The 17,994-nt window shown below is 37.2% G+C and overlaps 1 protein-coding gene across 1 annotated transcript in view; it reads left to right on the forward strand.

Moving 5' to 3' along the window:
* SATB2 (SATB homeobox 2) overlaps nucleotides 1–17,994 on the forward strand; it is a 237,093-nt gene that overhangs the window by 14,061 nt on the left and 205,038 nt on the right. Inside the window, exon 3 of the mRNA XM_060193495.1 lies at nucleotides 372–599. Coding sequence (XP_060049478.1) covers nucleotides 372–599 — 228 coding nt within the window. The remainder of the gene's footprint in view (nucleotides 1–371; nucleotides 600–17,994) is intronic.

A 17,994-nucleotide genomic window follows, 5' to 3' on the forward strand; every position in this document is an offset into this window, starting at 1 on the left:
TTTCTCCCTCACCCCCGACTCCCTAGACTGTGAAGCTGTCGCACCTGGCAACTGTCTAGACCACCCTGTTCCTATGGATGGGTCCCCCCTGGCGCCCCAGGCTGCGGGCCGCGACTTGGTCACCCAGGACTAGTTCTTGGGCAGAGTCCCGGCACGCCGACTCGGAGAGGCGCTTCCCATTGTAAGGTGGGGACCTCTGGGCACAGACCCCTCGGGCGGGCGGCGTGGGAGGAAGGCTGTGACTGCGCGCAGCTTCTGCCACTGGCCTGAACGTCTATCACGTGTGTGAGCGCTTTTCCCTCTTTTTCCCCCTCCCTCTCTCCCTCCCTCTCACGCTCCTTCCCCTTCCTCCCCACCCACCCCCTCCTTAGGACCCTGCGCGTTTTATTGCGACCTGCCGGTGGGAACTTTGTCTCCGAGTCGGAGCGGCATGGAGCGGCGGAGCGAGAGCCCGTGTCTGCGGGACAGCCCCGACCGGCGAAGCGGCAGCCCCGATGTCAAGGGGCCACCCCCGGCTAAGGTGGCCCGGCTGGAGCAGAACGGCAGCCCCATGGGAGCGCGCGGGAGGCCTAATGGCGCGGTGGCCAAGGCCGTGGGAGGTAAGAGCCTTGAGAGCAGGCAGGCGGGCGGGCGGGCGCACAGCCCGCTCCCGCGCCCGGGGCCCGGGTGTCAGGGTTCAGGTTGATGGGGCGCTGTCGCGGTGTAGGGTTACAGGAAGTGCAGTCCAGGTTGCCAAATAATGCCCCCTCGCCTCTGCTCCGCAACTGGGAGCTTCATCTCGAGTTAAAACAAGAAAGTGGTTTACCCAGAGGGTGGCATTTTGTGGGCACGTTGCCACTGTGTGCTGAGGTGTTGGCAGGTTTATGTCACAGCCAGCTAACTGTTTCTAGATTTTCCTAGAGAGCTTTTTTTTAGTGATTTTTCCTCTTCTCGCCTCGCCTCAAGAATCTCTGTGGCAGGATGGAGCTTTTGGGGTGCTTTGGGTTTGGTGGACTAGTGATTCATATCCAAGCGGGGCACAGGAGCAAGAGTGCTGAGCGCACCAGGAGCCTTTGGTGGTTGGGACAGTGCTTTTCCAGACAAGGGAGCAGCCACTGGGAATGATCCCTGCCCAGTTTCAAGTGGGAAATAAAGTCTCACAACTACATCAGGCCCCTGAGGCTTCAGGTCTACCTCACTACCAGTAGCCTATAAAGTTGAAAGTTACAGGTTTTGTTTTTGTGACTTGGTTGGGCATATGTAACAGGTTAAAACAGCAGGATAGCCTTATTGACCTGGATTTTTTTCTCTCCCTCCGGAAGAAGTTAATATTATATAAAGGAAATCTTTTGCATTCTTTTCTTTTATCATTTGAACGACATTATTTTAAAGAGGTTAGGCATGATTCTATGATACAAAGCTATGTGAGAAATTCAGACATTACTGAAGTATTTTGATGCTTGTATGCCATGTATTTCGTTATTTTTAACATATAGAGTGCCCAAGTTTACAAGGCATGCAGTTTTTTTTTTTTTTAAATGTGTGTGTGGTCAAGATAAATCACTATTTGAAATCCTTTCTTTCTCATTCCTTTTATTTATTTTTTGTTGTTGAAGGGTTTTAACCTAATATTTTCAACAGTCACTTATTTCATAATAGTTCCTTATGTTAATATCTCTGAAATCAAATGAAATCCTGACACATTTTAGTGGTAAACCTCACTTCATGCTCTATATAGCCATAGTATGCCTTTTGACATGATCACTTACTTACAAATGCTCAATACTTTTAAAAGTTTTAAGTCATTTTGTAAAATAATACATTTTTATGCTTTACTTATTTTTTCTATTTTTTATTTTTAGTGGTATTCATTTAGTCTGGCTCACTTTAGTTTCTTATAGCAATCCCTCCCACTTGAGAAGCAAGTTAGAACTAAACAAAAATTATTTAACTGTAGATTGTGCTTTGTTGATCTGCTATCGTAAGGTCTTGAAGATAAACTTTATTGAAGCAAAGGAAAACTTGATAGTAGTGCTGTGATTCACTTTTTAACTTTTTATTTTTAAAGTAGTGATTTAATATTGATTTACAAGATTATAAGATAATAGGGGTATAATTCCACACTGTTCCCACCACCAGAGTTCTGTGTCACCATCCCTCCACTGGAAACTGCAGTGGTTCTCCCAAGCAGTGACTCACTTTTAAAAAGTGGTGTTTATTAAACTTTGGATTTTTCCATATCATTGTTAGTATGCACATATCAGGAAGGAAACATATATATAGTGAAAATGATGGGGTCAAGCAGTTAATGATAAGTGCTGATAATTTTAATTGAAAAACTTTTGGAAATCCATGTGTTCTCAAAGTGGCCTTATACAAAAAGAAAAACTTGGACTTGAAATTTTGATTTCTTTCCAAAGATTTAATAAAATTCATTAAATTGAAAGAAGTTTTTAAGCACGTTAATTGTATCATTTGTAATGGCTAAATAACTACAGTTTTCTAAAACAAGTTTATTTATGTATTATTATAGTCTGAATAAGACTGCCTCATTCTTGCTAATCGAGATGCCTTCAATATAGTGCTTGCTTTTCATACTTTTTGAGACTATAATTTGCATTTGACTGCTTATTAGAATTTGATGTTGTCTTTTAAAGGCAAGGCTTAAGTCTTGGTGAGAATTTTCTTTAACAGAAATCGCTCTAGTAACTTTCTCTGAGTTTTAATTTAATTTAGTAATATCAAGGGTTTTGTTAACTGCTTTCTGAAGAGAAAAAATACATATTCCTTTGTCTCAAATACCATTTATAGTGCTTCCTAGTAAAGTGGTTAAAATAGTTTACATATGGAAGATTTTTAAAGTATAATTTAACTCATAGCATAATAAGTTGGAAATATTTTAATTTAGGAAGCTTTAGGCAGTAACAGTGTAGGACATAAGAGTTTGATAGCACACAGTTTTCATATTGAATGCTAATGTTTATTTTGTAGGTTTAAGTTTTCATCATCCCCAAATGTACACTGAGTGGTGATGAATCATTTAGTTATATCTTTTAATCATGTAAATAGATTGGAGAAAGCGAAGTCTTGAGAATACACATTCTGAATTAAAAAAAAAATCTTTAGAATGCATATTTTGGTAGTGACTTCTTATAATTGACTTGGTTTCTATAAAGTAGACTATATTTCTGTTACCCTAATTCCTTGTTTAAATTTTTCTTATGAAGTAGTCTAATAAGCATCAACAACTACGAAAATATTTAGCTCTCTATTATTAGATCCATTAGAGTATTTCCAGTGTGTTAAAGATGACTGTAATAGCATTCTTTAAAAATAGAGCTAGAAATTGGGGAGTATATTTGCAAATCTTTAGTGATTCTTTTCTTAAGCACTTTCCTCTAAAAATGGTTGATAGTTAATTGGCTGTCCAACAAAATCATGGTTTGTCTGCTTTTCATAAAGCAGTGAGGTGAATAAGTGTTTCTGAATCTATCTGCTAATAATAAATTCTGTTGCTAGTATTGTATATTTTTTTTTTAAGGGAGAGTTTGCTGGTTTTTGATGAGAACTAAATGTTCATTAAAAAAGAGAGACATTTAACCCATGAAGGTGGCAAATCCATTTTCCCAGTCTTTGTGGTTGCATTTTAGTATGGGACTTAAAGGTTAGTATGCTGTTTACAATGTGGTTATCTTTAGAGGACTGTTAGGAACTAGATCAGCTTTTCTTTGTCTTTGCAAGATTTTCTAGGATGTTTTGCTCTTATCTCAGTAATAAGTTTTAAAGCATAAGTTTTAATAAATTGTAAGCGCTTAGATATGTATAATAGTACACTTTTATAGAAGGTCCTGGGGGGTGGGGAAGACTAATATCTCTTTAAAAAGCATATGAGAGAGTTTAGAGCAAGCAACAGCAGCATGGTGTTGACAGCTTTATATCCCTGCTGGGTAACATTCACTTACTAGAATTGGCGTCCCCTCTCAGCTAGTAATTCACTCCATAAGGATTTTGAAAAAGGATGATTAATGGTGGAGGAAATTCATGTTTGTGAAATCATTGATTAAAATTTACAGGTCTATTTGAAGACTAAGAAAAAGGAAAATATTAAAGATGATGAAAATCAGAATCAGACGATTTTTTTTTTTTACCACCATTCACATAAGTATCTTAAGATGGTCTGCTCTGTGTAATGCTGCAGTCATGCAACTTACAGCATAAAATGAAAGTGATGCCAGTCAAGTTGTCAGAAGAAGCGAGATACCCAGCTTTCTTCCTGGACTGCTGCAAGGGGCTCGCCAGTTGTGCTTTGATAGCAGTAAATTATAGTGCTTCATTTAGTGTTGACACAAACATTTTATCTTTTTAATGTTTGGCTTAAAGAAGTTATAGACAGCTTTATTTAAAGTGAATGAACAGTGCTTGAGGTTACCAGCTGGTGAATGTGCTGATAGGAGGCATTCACCATTAGAAATCTTCTTAATATTTTTAATTTCCCTATGAACTTTGGTATTTTTAATATTGACGTTATATATTTTACAAAACAAGTTCTACACTAGGAATACTTTTTTTTTTTATAGAAGTATTTTCTTTTTAAGGAAGAATGTGCTTTTTGGAAAAAGAATTGGATTTTGAGAATGGTTTTACTTTGTTGTTCAACAGATAATTTTGTTGCAGTTAACCTCCCAGCTAATTGACCCAATGTAGACTTAATTTTGTCACCTGACAGCACTTTCAGTAACATAACTGTCTTGTTGCAAGAGGGTGAAATCGTTCTGCAGTACACACAGACGTATTCAACTAGGAAAGCAAATGCAATCACGTTTGTTGGGCAGGGCCTTATTTGGAAGTGCACATTGTCTATAACAACAGTTTAATTGTCTACATGTGGGAAATTTCCTTTTAGATTAAAAAATACAGTTCAGGTTGGGTATAGTCGTTATATTAGAGTTTGTAGAGAGACCGTTTACTTTTTGAAAGTAGTTAAGTGGGGAAGAATATAGGTATTTATATCTAGATTTATTAGTGTGGATATATGGTTATACACCTAAGAATTTAGAACTATATTTGAAATGGGAAAAAAAAACCTCACTAGATTCATTTTAGCTAAATATGAACACCATTATGCTTGCAGGGAAAATTGACAGTATTACTTCAAAAGCAAAGAGATTATGTATTTTCCCTCTCTCCACTTTTTTTTTTTTTTTTTTTTTTAGTTAAGGTCTTCTAAATAGAATGAACTTAGGTTTCAGGGTCATCCAACAATCTAGCATGTCCTCTGTAGTTTTGCTGAGGTCGAAAAATAGCCCTTCTCTAAAGTGTTTTTAGTCTTTGGTCTGTTATTAAAATAAAGATATACTTGGTTAAAGAAATATATGCAATGGAACATACACATTAAACAGAACACAGGGTATCCGCCCCTTAAAGTCCTGAACATAATTTGATGTTTTCAGTAATTTTGGAAGCCTTATGTTCCATCAGCAAAAACCCACTGACCATCATATATTCAAGATCATCTGTAGTGAAGTGTGTGTGTGTGTGTTGGAACTGTACTATGTAGATGTCCCTTAAGACATCTGTTTTTTAACCCCTGCAGTAAATAAACATTCCCCTTTTCCAGGGGAATGCAGTCAGCAGAATTAATCTAGATATCTAAGATATTCTGGATTAATACTTCTCTCCATCGATGTATTCTGTTTTTGTGGGAAGGTGACAGATTAATAGTTACTTACCAGATATCTGCGAATTTGGATTGTTTAAGATATGCTAATCAATTTCATGCAGAGGAGACTCACTAAGCATTTAGTCTATCTGCCAAGGAACAACTGCTAAACAGTGAAGTTTGGTAGTTCACCTTTGATAGTATTGCCCCCCCCCCCCCAAGAACTCTGTTTGGGACAGCTTATATGCACATAGAACAAAAGGCATTACATTACATTTACATGACTAGATGGATACAAAATTATATTCTTTTTATATTATATAGTGTTTTTTTTTTTTTGCTCTACCTGCAGGTAAAGATGACCTGATTTCTCACCAGTAAAATTTCTCTTGTAATTAATAATCTCACATTAGTCGGATAAAATACAGTTTGTTTTTACTTCTAGAAGAGAAACTACTGTGCACAGAATGTAACCCTATATACAACATGTGAATATATGGAAAGTCCTTCATATTCTTTCACTTATTAAATAAACTTTAAAAGAAGACCTCAGTAATGAGTGCATTCGAACATAATAGGCTTTATTATCATTCTTAATATGCATTCTGAGACACAATGGCATTTTGGAGCATATTTAAAGATGGCGCCTTTGACAAAAGTTGTATGTGTAACAGTTTGTCAGTGAAAAGTGACAAGTGGGAAATGACAAATGAGATGTTGGCATCACCACTCTTTATTTTGATAAAAAATGTCTCAATTTGCAGGGATCTAATACTGTCCCATATTATTTCATGAGTTGTATGAGATGCATAAGGGGAATTTTGATTTTGTGAACAGAAAATTAGCAGCCCAAATTCTCTTTTTGGAAGCTTTGGCAGAAAGTGCCCCTCCACCTAACCCCCCCCCCCCATATACATTCCCCAAGAGGAAGAACAGCAGTGAAATGTTGGATCTGACCCATACATTTTAACTCATTATGAAAAAAAAAAAGAAAGAAAAGAAAAGAAGAAATAGCTGAAATAGTTTCCAATGGGAAACCTTTAAGTTTAGTTTAAAAAAAAAAAAGATCTTGCCTTTTACTTTCCATTCTCTTCTTTATAGCAGTTTAAAACTTATTGTTCCTCTGCTGACTTTGTCTCACGCCCAGTCACCTCTGTTCTCCAGCACTGATCTAGGGTGCTTGTAAGGAGAGCAATGAATTCCTTTTATTTTAAAAAACAATAGAAATTTGAAAATGACTATTAAAAATGCATTTCAGGGGCTGGGTGGTGGCTCACCTGGTTGAGCACACATGTCACAGTATGCAAGGACTTGGGTTCAAGCCCCCCGGCCTTCACCTGCAAGGGGAAAGCTTAGCAGATGGTGAAGCAGTGCTGCAGGTGTCTCTCTGTCTCTCTCCCTCTCTGTCACCCATTTCCCTCTCAATTTCAGGCTGTCTCTATCCAATAACTAAATCAAGATAATACCAAAGACCAGATTTTTACATACAAAGGATTCATCATCCTACTACCTAAGGGTAATGTGATAGATATTTTAAAGTCAAAGTAGAAGGCCCTGAGTGGAACTGAGTTGTGAGTTGAAACAAAAGCCAGTTGAGAACTTATAGAATTCCAGAGGAGCATAGATGTAGCCACTGAAGTGTTTCTGTTTTCTGGCATCATATAGGTGGCTTCATTGTCAGTGATCAACTAAATATTTATTCTCTTTTATTTGAGACAGGCCCCACAAGCCCTTTATGCTGCAATGCTTATGAAACAATGTTTCATGGTGGAGTTTTCAAAAATCGTGAAATTTAATCTTTATGTTTTTGGTTTTCTGTTAACATCATTGTTTCACCGTTAAATAGCAGTGACTTAAAAATTGTGATAGGATCGGTATAACTGAGTGGCAGTAAAAAGTTGCATCAGAAATTGTCTTGTACAACTTGCATCTTCAATTTTTTACGTGCAAAATTTTACTTCTATTTTTTTGAAAGGTAAAAATGACCTAATACTGTAAATCTTACTTAGATATGTAATTATGCCAGTTGGACTTATGGGGATATATGTCTTTTTTAAGTGACATACATATCTTTTACATTTAAAGTAGTGAATGTAATATTTGTGAGTCTGGCAGCTTAAAATGAAGCAAATATTAGTGGGAATTTCAAGAATTTGAACCTTGCAATAAAGCTATCAGCAATTTAAATAATGGCCATCAATATTATACTAAGAATGTTCTAGGTGGCTATGACATTTCCATAGTAAAGCTCCCTGGGGAAGCATGCATCAGTTTTAACCACAACTGGTTCTATTGTTATTTGCTAGTTGGAAAGCAAACTTGGTTCTGTTCTTCACTAGTCACCTTATATACAGTGGTGTTCTGTTTTAGGACATTGGATTATTAGGCTGTACTTAATATAATAGCAAAGATTAAAAAATCTAAAGGGAAGCAGTTCTTATTTGTGAAAAGGGATACATTTCACACCAGAACAACTGTTTGATACTCACTGATGGTGGAGCAGTTACAGAAGTGTGCACAGCCACTTAGTCTTTGTTTTGCTGAAGACTTGCACAGATATTAGAAAAAAATAAAGATGACAGTCACAGCGAATATTTTTCTGAAGCTCTGAGATCTGGCAAATGATTGGTATCCTTATAAAAATAATTTAAATTTTGTCACACTAAGCACAGATATATTTTTTCTTAATATATTTTACTCTTTTTTTTGCATTTGACTGGAAAGTAGATGTATCTATTCTCTTATCATTGTATATGATTAATTTATTTTTTACATAAGAAAATATAGTCTTTGCAGAGAGAAAAAATTGGTGAAGTGGAATGTCCAAAGTTTATGAGGCATAACCAGAGGGATAGAATAAAAAGAACTGGATTTTAAAACTTCTCTCTGCCATATGTTAAAATTGCATACTTTATTGCATTTGTTCCATCTATTTGTATATTTAATGAAAGGAAAAATATAGTTTATTAGGGAAGCAAGAGCTTACATATCAGAACTCTTCAAATAGTTGCATTTTTTTTTGTTGTAGTTGTTGTTATTGATGTCATCGCTGTTGGATAGGACAGAGAGAAATGGAGAGAGGAGGGAAAAACAGAGAGAGGGAGACAGAGATGGGGAGAGAAAGATAGACACCTGCAGACCTGCTTCACTGCTTGGCTTGTGAAACAACTTCCCTGCAAGTGGGGTCCGGGGGCTCAAACCGGGATCCTTTCGCTGGTCCTTGAGCTTTGTGCCACATGAGCTTAAACAACTGTGCTACCTCCCGAATCCCTAGATGCATTTTTGAGACTTATTTTTTGGGGTTTAAGAAAACAGGAACTTTGTGTTGCCATAATCTAAAGATGCTAAGAGAGCAGCATGATAAATGTCTCTTTAAGTGTCGTAGTAAAAGAAAATGACTTGCCTTCTGAAGCAGTGGAGAGTTTATGTTGTTTTGGACCCATTTCCTAAGCAGTGATCGAAAACAGATTACAATAACAATTATACAGTCAGAAGATGCAATATCCATTTCTGCTTTAATTGAGTGAAGGAATAATAAAAACATCATTAAGAAAAATGAGGTGGACCTGTCACACAGTGTACAAATTTTTAGTCTTGGAGACCCTGAAGAATAAGTGAAGTGCTGTTCACTGGTTTTGCCATGTTTATTAGCTAACATTTGTTTTGGGGCAAGACCGTTTGGTTCTCCTTCCTTAAGAAATTCAGAGAGGAGTCCCTGAGGAATAATTGCTCTAGAAACATTAAAAGTATTAGTTGATTTTTGTCTTCATATAGAATTTGAGATGGGAAATTCTATTTTGATTCTTAAAGGTTTATTTGAGAGAGAGAGAGAGAGAGAGAGAGAAACTAGATTCATCAGTCTGGCACATCTAATATCCGGGACAAAATTCAAGACTTCATGCTTGAGAGTCTGACACTTTTTGCACTGTGCCACCTCCTGGCTCACCAAGAAAACCTTATTTTTAAATGTTTTACCTGAGGTATGACTATCTTTTCTTTTTTCTTTTTTCACCTGTGTAAATTGAACACTTTCAAAATAATGAATGCTCCACTTGTTAAAAGGCCCTACAAAATAGGGACTAAGTGTGTGATCTTTGGGGCTACTGTAGTCCTTCCGCTGGGCAGTCTGTGCAGGTTAAAGATGAGAAAAAGGTAAAAAAAAAAAAGTGTATCCCCTTATTTCTCAGCACAGATAAGGTTGTGGGGTAAAGAGTGTCCATCACTTGAATTTTCACTGAGAAGACAGACTGTCATCAGCAGGGCATAGGCTCTGGTGTTCATCTGCAATTAACAGAACCTTTAAATTGATAACCTGCACAATAGTTCAGCTTCTGGCCCTTGTGCCTTAGAGGAGAAATTTTCAGTGATATTTGGAGCAGGTCAATAGGCAGCAGCCAGAACCAGTGGTTAGTTTTCACTCTGGACTGTCTTCATAGAAACGAGCTTCTGGAAACGTGGGTGATGACAGTAGAGATAGGCCAGGCAGTGGCCTTCACTCCTGCAGACTCTGAAGAGAGTAAGACTGCAGCCAATGCTGTCTGTCAGGAGAGCTGGAGCCCAAGGTTGGACTCAGAGTATCTGAGGAGAGAATATTGTTTCAATCTGTAGCTATGTAGCTAAGGGTTTTCTTGGGTTAAATAAAAGTATTTCTGAGCATGTCAAAAACAAAAAAAAAATGAAAGGACGATGATAGTCCTGCCTGATAGTTTCTGAACTGTACTAACTTAAATTCCTTTAAGAGTGGAATTGATATCATATAATTTCAGAAAACTTTTTTTTTGTTGTTGTTCATAGACTCTAATAGTCTTCACAAAGCACAAAGCTACTCCACCTGCAGGGGAGTCGCTTCACAAGCGGTGAAGCAGGTCTGCAGGTGTCTGTCTTTCTCTCCCCCTCTCTGTCTTCCCCTCCTCTCTCCATTTCTCTCTGTCCTATACAACAACAATAACATCAGTAATAACTACCACAATAAAACAACAAGGGCAACAAAAGGGAATAAATAAATAAATATAAAAAAAATCTTTCAAAAACAGTCTTCACTAAATACTTTTGCCAGAAAAGGGTTTTTTTTTTAATTTAAAAAAAATTTTATTTAAGAAAGGATTAATTAGCAAAACCATAGGGTAGGAGGGGTACAATTCCACACAATTCCCATCACCCAATCTCCATATCCCACCCCCTCCCCTGATAGCTTTCCCATTCTCTATCCCTCTGGGAGCATGGACCCAGGGTCATTATGGGTTGCAGAAGGTAGAAAGTTTGGCTTCTGTAATTGCTTCCCTGCTGAACAGCAAAGGGTTTTTTTCAGTTTTAACATTTATATAACTTTATAGTGTTGCGTAAAGCTAGGAGTTAAAAAAATTTTTTTATTCCTTTTTGTTGCCCTTGTTTTATTGTTGTAGTTATTATTGTTGTTTTTATTGATGTCATCATTGTTGGATAGGACAGAGAGAAATGGAGAGGGGAGGGAAAGACAGAGCGGGGAGAGAAAGACAGACACCTGCAAACTTGCTTCACCGCTTGTGAAGAGATCCCCCCTGCAGATGGGGAGCTGGGGCTCGAATCAGGATCCATACGCTGGTCCTTGAGCTTTGCGCCACATGTGTTTAACCCGTTGTGCTACCACCCGACTCCCCAAGCTAGGAGTTTTAAGGGTCTGTTAATGGTTCCTACCCTCTACACCCCCTACCCCAAACTTTATAATTTAAACCCAAACATTGATTCTGGGTGTAACTTGGCATACTGTCCTTTTGCCTTGGAGGGGATTTCTGTTGTACAATTAAAAAAACCTCTGAGTACATAGTGGTTAAATAGTCAAGGTCTTAAAAGAGTTTATTTAATTAAAAAAAGTGATTATTGTAGGCGATTTTAACCATTTTCCACTAGTTCACATCACAAACGAGTGCTTCTGATAGTAATAACAAAGATCTGTGGGGCTGACATGAAAATATTTTTCCTCGACCCGAAAGTCATGTGATAAACATTGTAAATGAAATTGTACTTGATAGCCTCTGAAACCTACAAATAAATCACTCACTAATTTTTTTTTAGTAAAGTATGAGAGACAGATTTCTTTAGGTCACCTGCAATTAGAACATCAACTACAAGGGATTTCACTAATAAGCAATAATTATAGCCCTGACACTTCCCAGTATTAGTTATTTTGCAAAATATTCTCAAATTAGAATTCTTAAGATGATGTTTTATATGTTAATACTATTTAAGTTGCGTTCTTGTAGGAATCTGATTACAAGGGAACGTGAACTTAAGAAATGAAAGGGGAAAGACTGCAGTAGTGAATTGTCATCATCTGAAAAGCAGAAGATGCTTCCAGTGTTTCTGGAGAGTAGTAGTGCTCACGGAGGAGAGTGGGGTTGAACAGGGTGCTTGAAGCTTACCTAAGTCTAGTTTACAAGACAGTTGTTAGGTAAATGTAACATTAAAAGACCAAATACCGTTTATTATTGAGGGAGTATGAAAAGAGCAAATTGTTCTCCGAAAGGGAAACTACTCTACATTTAAGACCCAAGCATAGGCTCTTTACAGGAGTCAAGAAGGTGATTCTGATTATTTTTCCTTCTGAAATGAAATCTCCAGGTAACATTTAGCAAATGGACTCAATTTACAGGTCCATTCACATATTAAGTTTGCCCTTAAGCACATTTTTACAGCTAACTAGGAAAGCCTGCCCTGCCCCACCACCTCAAACTAGAACTTAACCCTTGAAAGTCTGCCAGTGCTATCACAAAGATTCATTAGTTCCCCAGAGACTTAGGGGAGAAAAAGAACTGTAGGAAAATTCTGTCACCTTGACTGAAAACTTTTTGTTGCAGGAATATTTTATATTTATATTATTATTATTATTATGATTTGTGCAGCTGAGACAAAACTGTCTTGTACCTTCAGGGTTGATACCACACACTCCCCTATGGAAATGTATAGAACTCCAATTAGCATCGGGTCAAAGTATAAACGTCCCCTTTTTTCACACTGTTTGAAATGGTTAGTGGAAAACAAGCTGAAAAGTAATTCCCTTGGCCCCCCCCAATAAAAGGATTTATGACAGAATAATCCTCAGTCTCATAATGGGACTGTTGTAGGTTGGTGTTTGATATTTATAAGACTGACATACAGTCCATGTACCCAAAGTAAGCATTTATTGTAAACAAGTTAACTGCCAAGAGCTTATATTCTGTCAAACATAATTACATTGAGAATTAATGTGTAGCTTGAAAGCGAGTTTGAAAGAGACAGTTCTTTTTAACCAAAGCTTCTGTGATGTGGCTATGCACTTTCCTTGATAGAATGTAGCACTCATCTTTCTCACAGGCACCCGCTTGTGTGTGTGTAATAAACATACCTGTTTGTCACGATCTATTGAATATTTCTGCTAGCAAAATAAAGGGCTAAACTTCTATTTAGGGATACTTCCTTTATGATCATTATCTCTGTTTAGACAGAGATGATGCTGACATAACATAGCTCTCATTATGACAGACAAGACCTCTTTGGCTGTGATGGGGTTCACCCACAAGCAAATCCCCCTAAGTTCCTTTTTTCCCTTTCTCTTTTTTAAAATCCTTATTTATTTATTTATTGGATAGAGACAGCCAGAAATTGAGAGGGAAGGGGGATATAGAGAGGGAGAGAGATAGAGAGACACCTGCTTCACTGCTTTACTACTCCCAAAGCTTTCCCTCTGCAGGTGGGGCCTGGGGGCTTAAACCTGGGTCCTTGTACATTGTGTGCTCAACCAGGTGTGTCACCGCCCAGCCCTTTTCTCTTTTAATGCAGACCTTGAAAAGGAGTGTTTGACTTGGCCTTCTGTTATTTTGTGTTTTTTGACAGAGTTATTTTGAAACTGTGGCCTTTTCTGCAGGGGGGGATAGAGAACTCCACTAATATGTTTCATTTTGTGGTTCAGAAATTATTTTAGAGTCAAAGAACTTATGAATTCAGTAAATCCTGGGAAAAAGAACTGTTGTTGGAAATCAAAATAATTCGTATCTAGAATTTTCCCCAAATTAAAAATGATAGATTGTCTTTTTCAAGGATTTTTGCTTTAAGCAACTTAAAGTTTTCATTAGGATAAAGGTGAGTAAAGATTTATCACTTTTTTTTTTTTTTTTGCTTGTTTGTTCCGATCACTTTGGGTTTGACACTTGTCAAAGACAGTTAATTGTGGAAGAACATTCCTCTTTGGGTGGAACCTTTTGGCTACCATTAAAGATAAAAATGAGATTTTCCAATAGATGTATATTCAGTGACTTAAATGGTCTCTTTAGGGTTTTTATATTAAATTTATGTTTTCTTTCATTATATTTCTTTATTTCATTTCATTTCATATATTTCATTATATTTCTTTCATTATAATGTCTTAGAATTATCCAGTGAAAATAAGATTCTAGCTCTCTGTTTTTCTTTTTAAGCAATTGCTATACATTACATGGGTGAACATACACCTAAATTATCCTGTCTTGGAAGTCGTCCCTCAGTGGGGAGCCTGGTTTCCCAGGTCTGTATGCTGGGTTTTATTAACTTCACCTCAGCTACAATAAGAATTTCATATGTATTACAGTCAGGAGATCTCAGTATCCCCTTTGGGAACTACAGAATGCACACTCTCATTTTAACTTCCTTGGTCTTTCTCCTCCTGCTTTTTTCTTTTTCTCCTTGCCAGTGTTACCCTTGCAAGCATTTGTTGGGATTACATCTCAGTGGAGACATTTGTCGGGAACAAAACTGAGAGTGGCTGTTAGTAGTTGGGAAAGGATAGTGATGGCTTGCCTGTCTGCTTAAACTGAGCTTTGTGAAATGTATATTCATTTCACGTGATGATTGCTGCACATCTATTAAATAGCCACAGTATTGTACTTAATCTTAAGTATAGATAGCAAGATTTCTTGTTTGTATAGGAGAAAAATCTTTTTGCCTCTGTATAAAAACTTTACCTTTTCAGGTTTTTATTTGATAACAATCTCTCCACTCAAGTATGATTTCCTTTGGGGCTTTGCACCAGTGTTTGATCTCAATTTTTAATAATTTTGGTGAGTTACACTCCCCAAAGAAAACATGCTTGTGCTATGAAATATTCCCTCTAGAAATCTGGGTAGTCTTGTCTTATTGAGAACAGAGTGCTTGACTCCTTTATTAATTCCTTGCTAGAGATAAACTCAGTACTGTTAACCTTCCTTAACACTACACTGGAGAAATTAATCAAGGTGTGTGTGTGTGTGTGTAATTTTAATTCTTAAAGTAATATTTAAGTAGAGCCCAGAATCTGAGCTGATGATGAAAGTGTAAAAGAGAGTTTTTATTGACTTAATTTTTGACTCGTGGGACTCTTGAGTTACGAATAGCTTTGCCAGAGAGGCTAATGAGAATGAGAGTAGCAACAGACAGATCTCTGCATAAGCACTCGTTGAAATATTGTTTTTTCAGAAATCTTCAAAGCGAAATTTTACACACAGAAGGACAAAAACCCCACTATCAATGAAGGATGGCATAGTCATTTTAATAGGCCACTGAGTCACAAGATGTATTAACATGCACATTTCTAATCCACCTTAGAGCTCCAAAGGAGTTTAATTTTGAATTCAGGGATACTTAACACAATACAGTTGAGCTTAAATTTTTATTTTTTTTTGATATATTCAAACTTGCATATGGGCTGTATTTTTCTTCAGAGGTGTTTTGATTCTGGGACCAGTAAATATTTTGTGTCTATTGTGAATTTATGGAAGATGTTAGGTCACTCATAACAGGAGATAGGTAGGCCTGCTGCTAAGACCTCCATGCTCCACCATGTGTGTTCAGTGTAGTTTAACACTTTAGTCACACATTCATCAGCCTCAGTGGCCTTCACAGTGATAAACCAATGGTTTTCTGTCCACAGTACTTGTGCATTGCCCTGTGGTCTGGCAGGGTTTCCACAGAAAACATGGACTGAATTTTTTTTTAATTTTTTTAATTTTTAATTTTTATTTTTAAAGTTTCTTTATCGGGGAATTAATGTTTTACATTCTACAGTAAATACAATAGTTTGTACATGCATAACATTTCCCAGTTTTCCATATAACAATACAACCCCCACTAGGTCCTCTGTCATCCTTCTTGGATCTGTATTCTCCCCACCCACCCATCCACCCCAGGGTCTTTTTCTTTGGTGCAATACACCAATTCCAGTTCAGGTTCTACTTGTGTTTTCTTTTCTGATCTTGTTTTTCAACTTCTGCCTGAGAATGAGATCATCCCATATTCATCCTTCTGTTTCTGACTTATTTCACTTAACATGAATTTTTCAAGGTCCACCCAATATCGGCTGAAAACGGTGAAGTCACCATTTATTATGGCTGAGTAGTATATATATATACATACCACAACTTGCTCAGCCGCTCAACTGTTGTTGGACACCTGGGTTGCTTCCAGGTTTTGGCTATTACAAATTGTGCTGCCAAGAACATATGTGTACACAGATCTTTTTGGATGGGTGTGTTGGGTTCCTTAGGATATATCCCCAGGAGAGGAATTGCAGGATCATAGGGTAGGTCCATTTCTAGCCTTCTGAGAGTTCTCCAGACTGTTCTCCACAGAGGTTGGACCAATTGACATTGCTACCAGCAGTGTAGGAGGGTTCCTTTGACATCACAACCTTTCCAGCATTTGCTGCTGTTACTTTTTCTGATGTATGACATTCTCACAGGAGTGAAGTGGTATCTCATTATTGTCTGTATTTGCATTTCTCTGACAATCAGAGACTTGGAGCATTTTTTCATGTGTTTCTCGGCCTTTTGAATCTCTTCTGTAGTGAATATTCTGTCCATGTCCTTCCCCATTTTTGCATGGGCTTATTTGTTGTCTTGTTCTTGAGATTTGCAAGTTTTTTTTTTAAATATATTCTGTTTATTAGCCTCTTGTCTGATATATGGTATGTAAAGATCTTCTCCCATTCTGTGAGGGGTCTCTTGGTTTGGGTAGTGGTTTCTTTTGCTGTGATGATGCTTTTTAATTTGATGTAGTCCCATAGGTTTATGCTTGCCTTAGTCTTCTTTGTTTCTTGTTTCATTGAAGATGCCTTTAAAATTTATGCAGAAAAGAATTCTGCCAATATTTTCTTCTAAGTATCTGATAGTTTGTGTTCTAGCATCCAAGTCCTTGATCCACCTGGAATTTACTTTTGTATTTGGTGAAATATAGTGGTTCAGTTTCATTCTTCTGCATGTTTCAACCCATTGTTTCCAACACCATTTGTTGAGGAGACTCTGCTTTCCCCATTTAATAGTCTGGCTACCTTTGTCAAAGATTAGATGTCCATAGGTGTGGGGTTCTCAATTCTATTCCACTGGTCAGTATGTCTATTCATGTTCCAGTACCAAGCAGTTTTGATGACAATGGCCTTATAATAAAATTTGAGATCTGGGAGTGTGATGCTTCCATTTCTGTTCTTTTTTCTCAAGATTGTTTTGGCAATTCTAGGTCTTTTCTGGTTCCAGATAAACATTTGTAGCATTTGTTCTATTCTCCTAAAAATGTGGTTGGGATCTTGATGTGGATAACATTAAATTTGTATATGGCTGTGTATAGTATATTCATTTTGATGATGTTAATTCTTCCAACCCATGAACATGGAATATCTTTCTACTTCTTTGTGTCTTTTTCAGTTTGAGTAGTGACTCATAATTTTCAATATGCAAGTCTTTCACTTCTTTGGTTAGGTTTATTCCTAGATATTTTATTGTTTTTGTTGCTATAGTAAAAGGAATTGATTTCAGGATTTCAACTTCTTCTAACTTAGCGTTTACATAGAGGAATGCCACTGATTTTGAATGTTAATTTTGTAGCCTGACACCTTACTGTATTGCCTGATGATTTCCAAAAGCTTCTTGCTAGATTCCTTAGGTTTTCCTGTGTATACTATATTATATGTCATCTACAAATAGGGAGAGTTTGACTTCTTCTCTTCCAATCTGTATCTCTTTAATTCCTTGCTCCTGCCTGATTGCTATGGTAAGAACTTAATAATGGTGATAGTGGACATCCCTGTCTAGTACCTCATCTGAGTTGAAATCCTTCCAGTTTTTCACCATTGAGTGTAATATTGGCTGTAGGTTTGCTATATATAGACTCCACTATCTTCGGAATTTTCCATCTATTCCCATTTTTTGTAGTGTTTTGATCATAAAGGGATGTTGTATTTTGTCAAAGGCTTTCTCTGCATCTATTGATATGACCATGTGGTTTTTGGTCTTGCTTTTGTTGATGTGGTGGATCACATTGATTGGTATATGCATATTAAACCAATCTTGCATTCCTGGTTGGTCATGATGAACAATCTTTTAATATACTGCTGTATCCGG

This window comes from Erinaceus europaeus, chromosome 7 (genome assembly GCF_950295315.1).
Source record: "Erinaceus europaeus chromosome 7, mEriEur2.1, whole genome shotgun sequence".
Lineage (NCBI taxonomy): Eukaryota > Metazoa > Chordata > Mammalia > Eulipotyphla > Erinaceidae > Erinaceus > Erinaceus europaeus.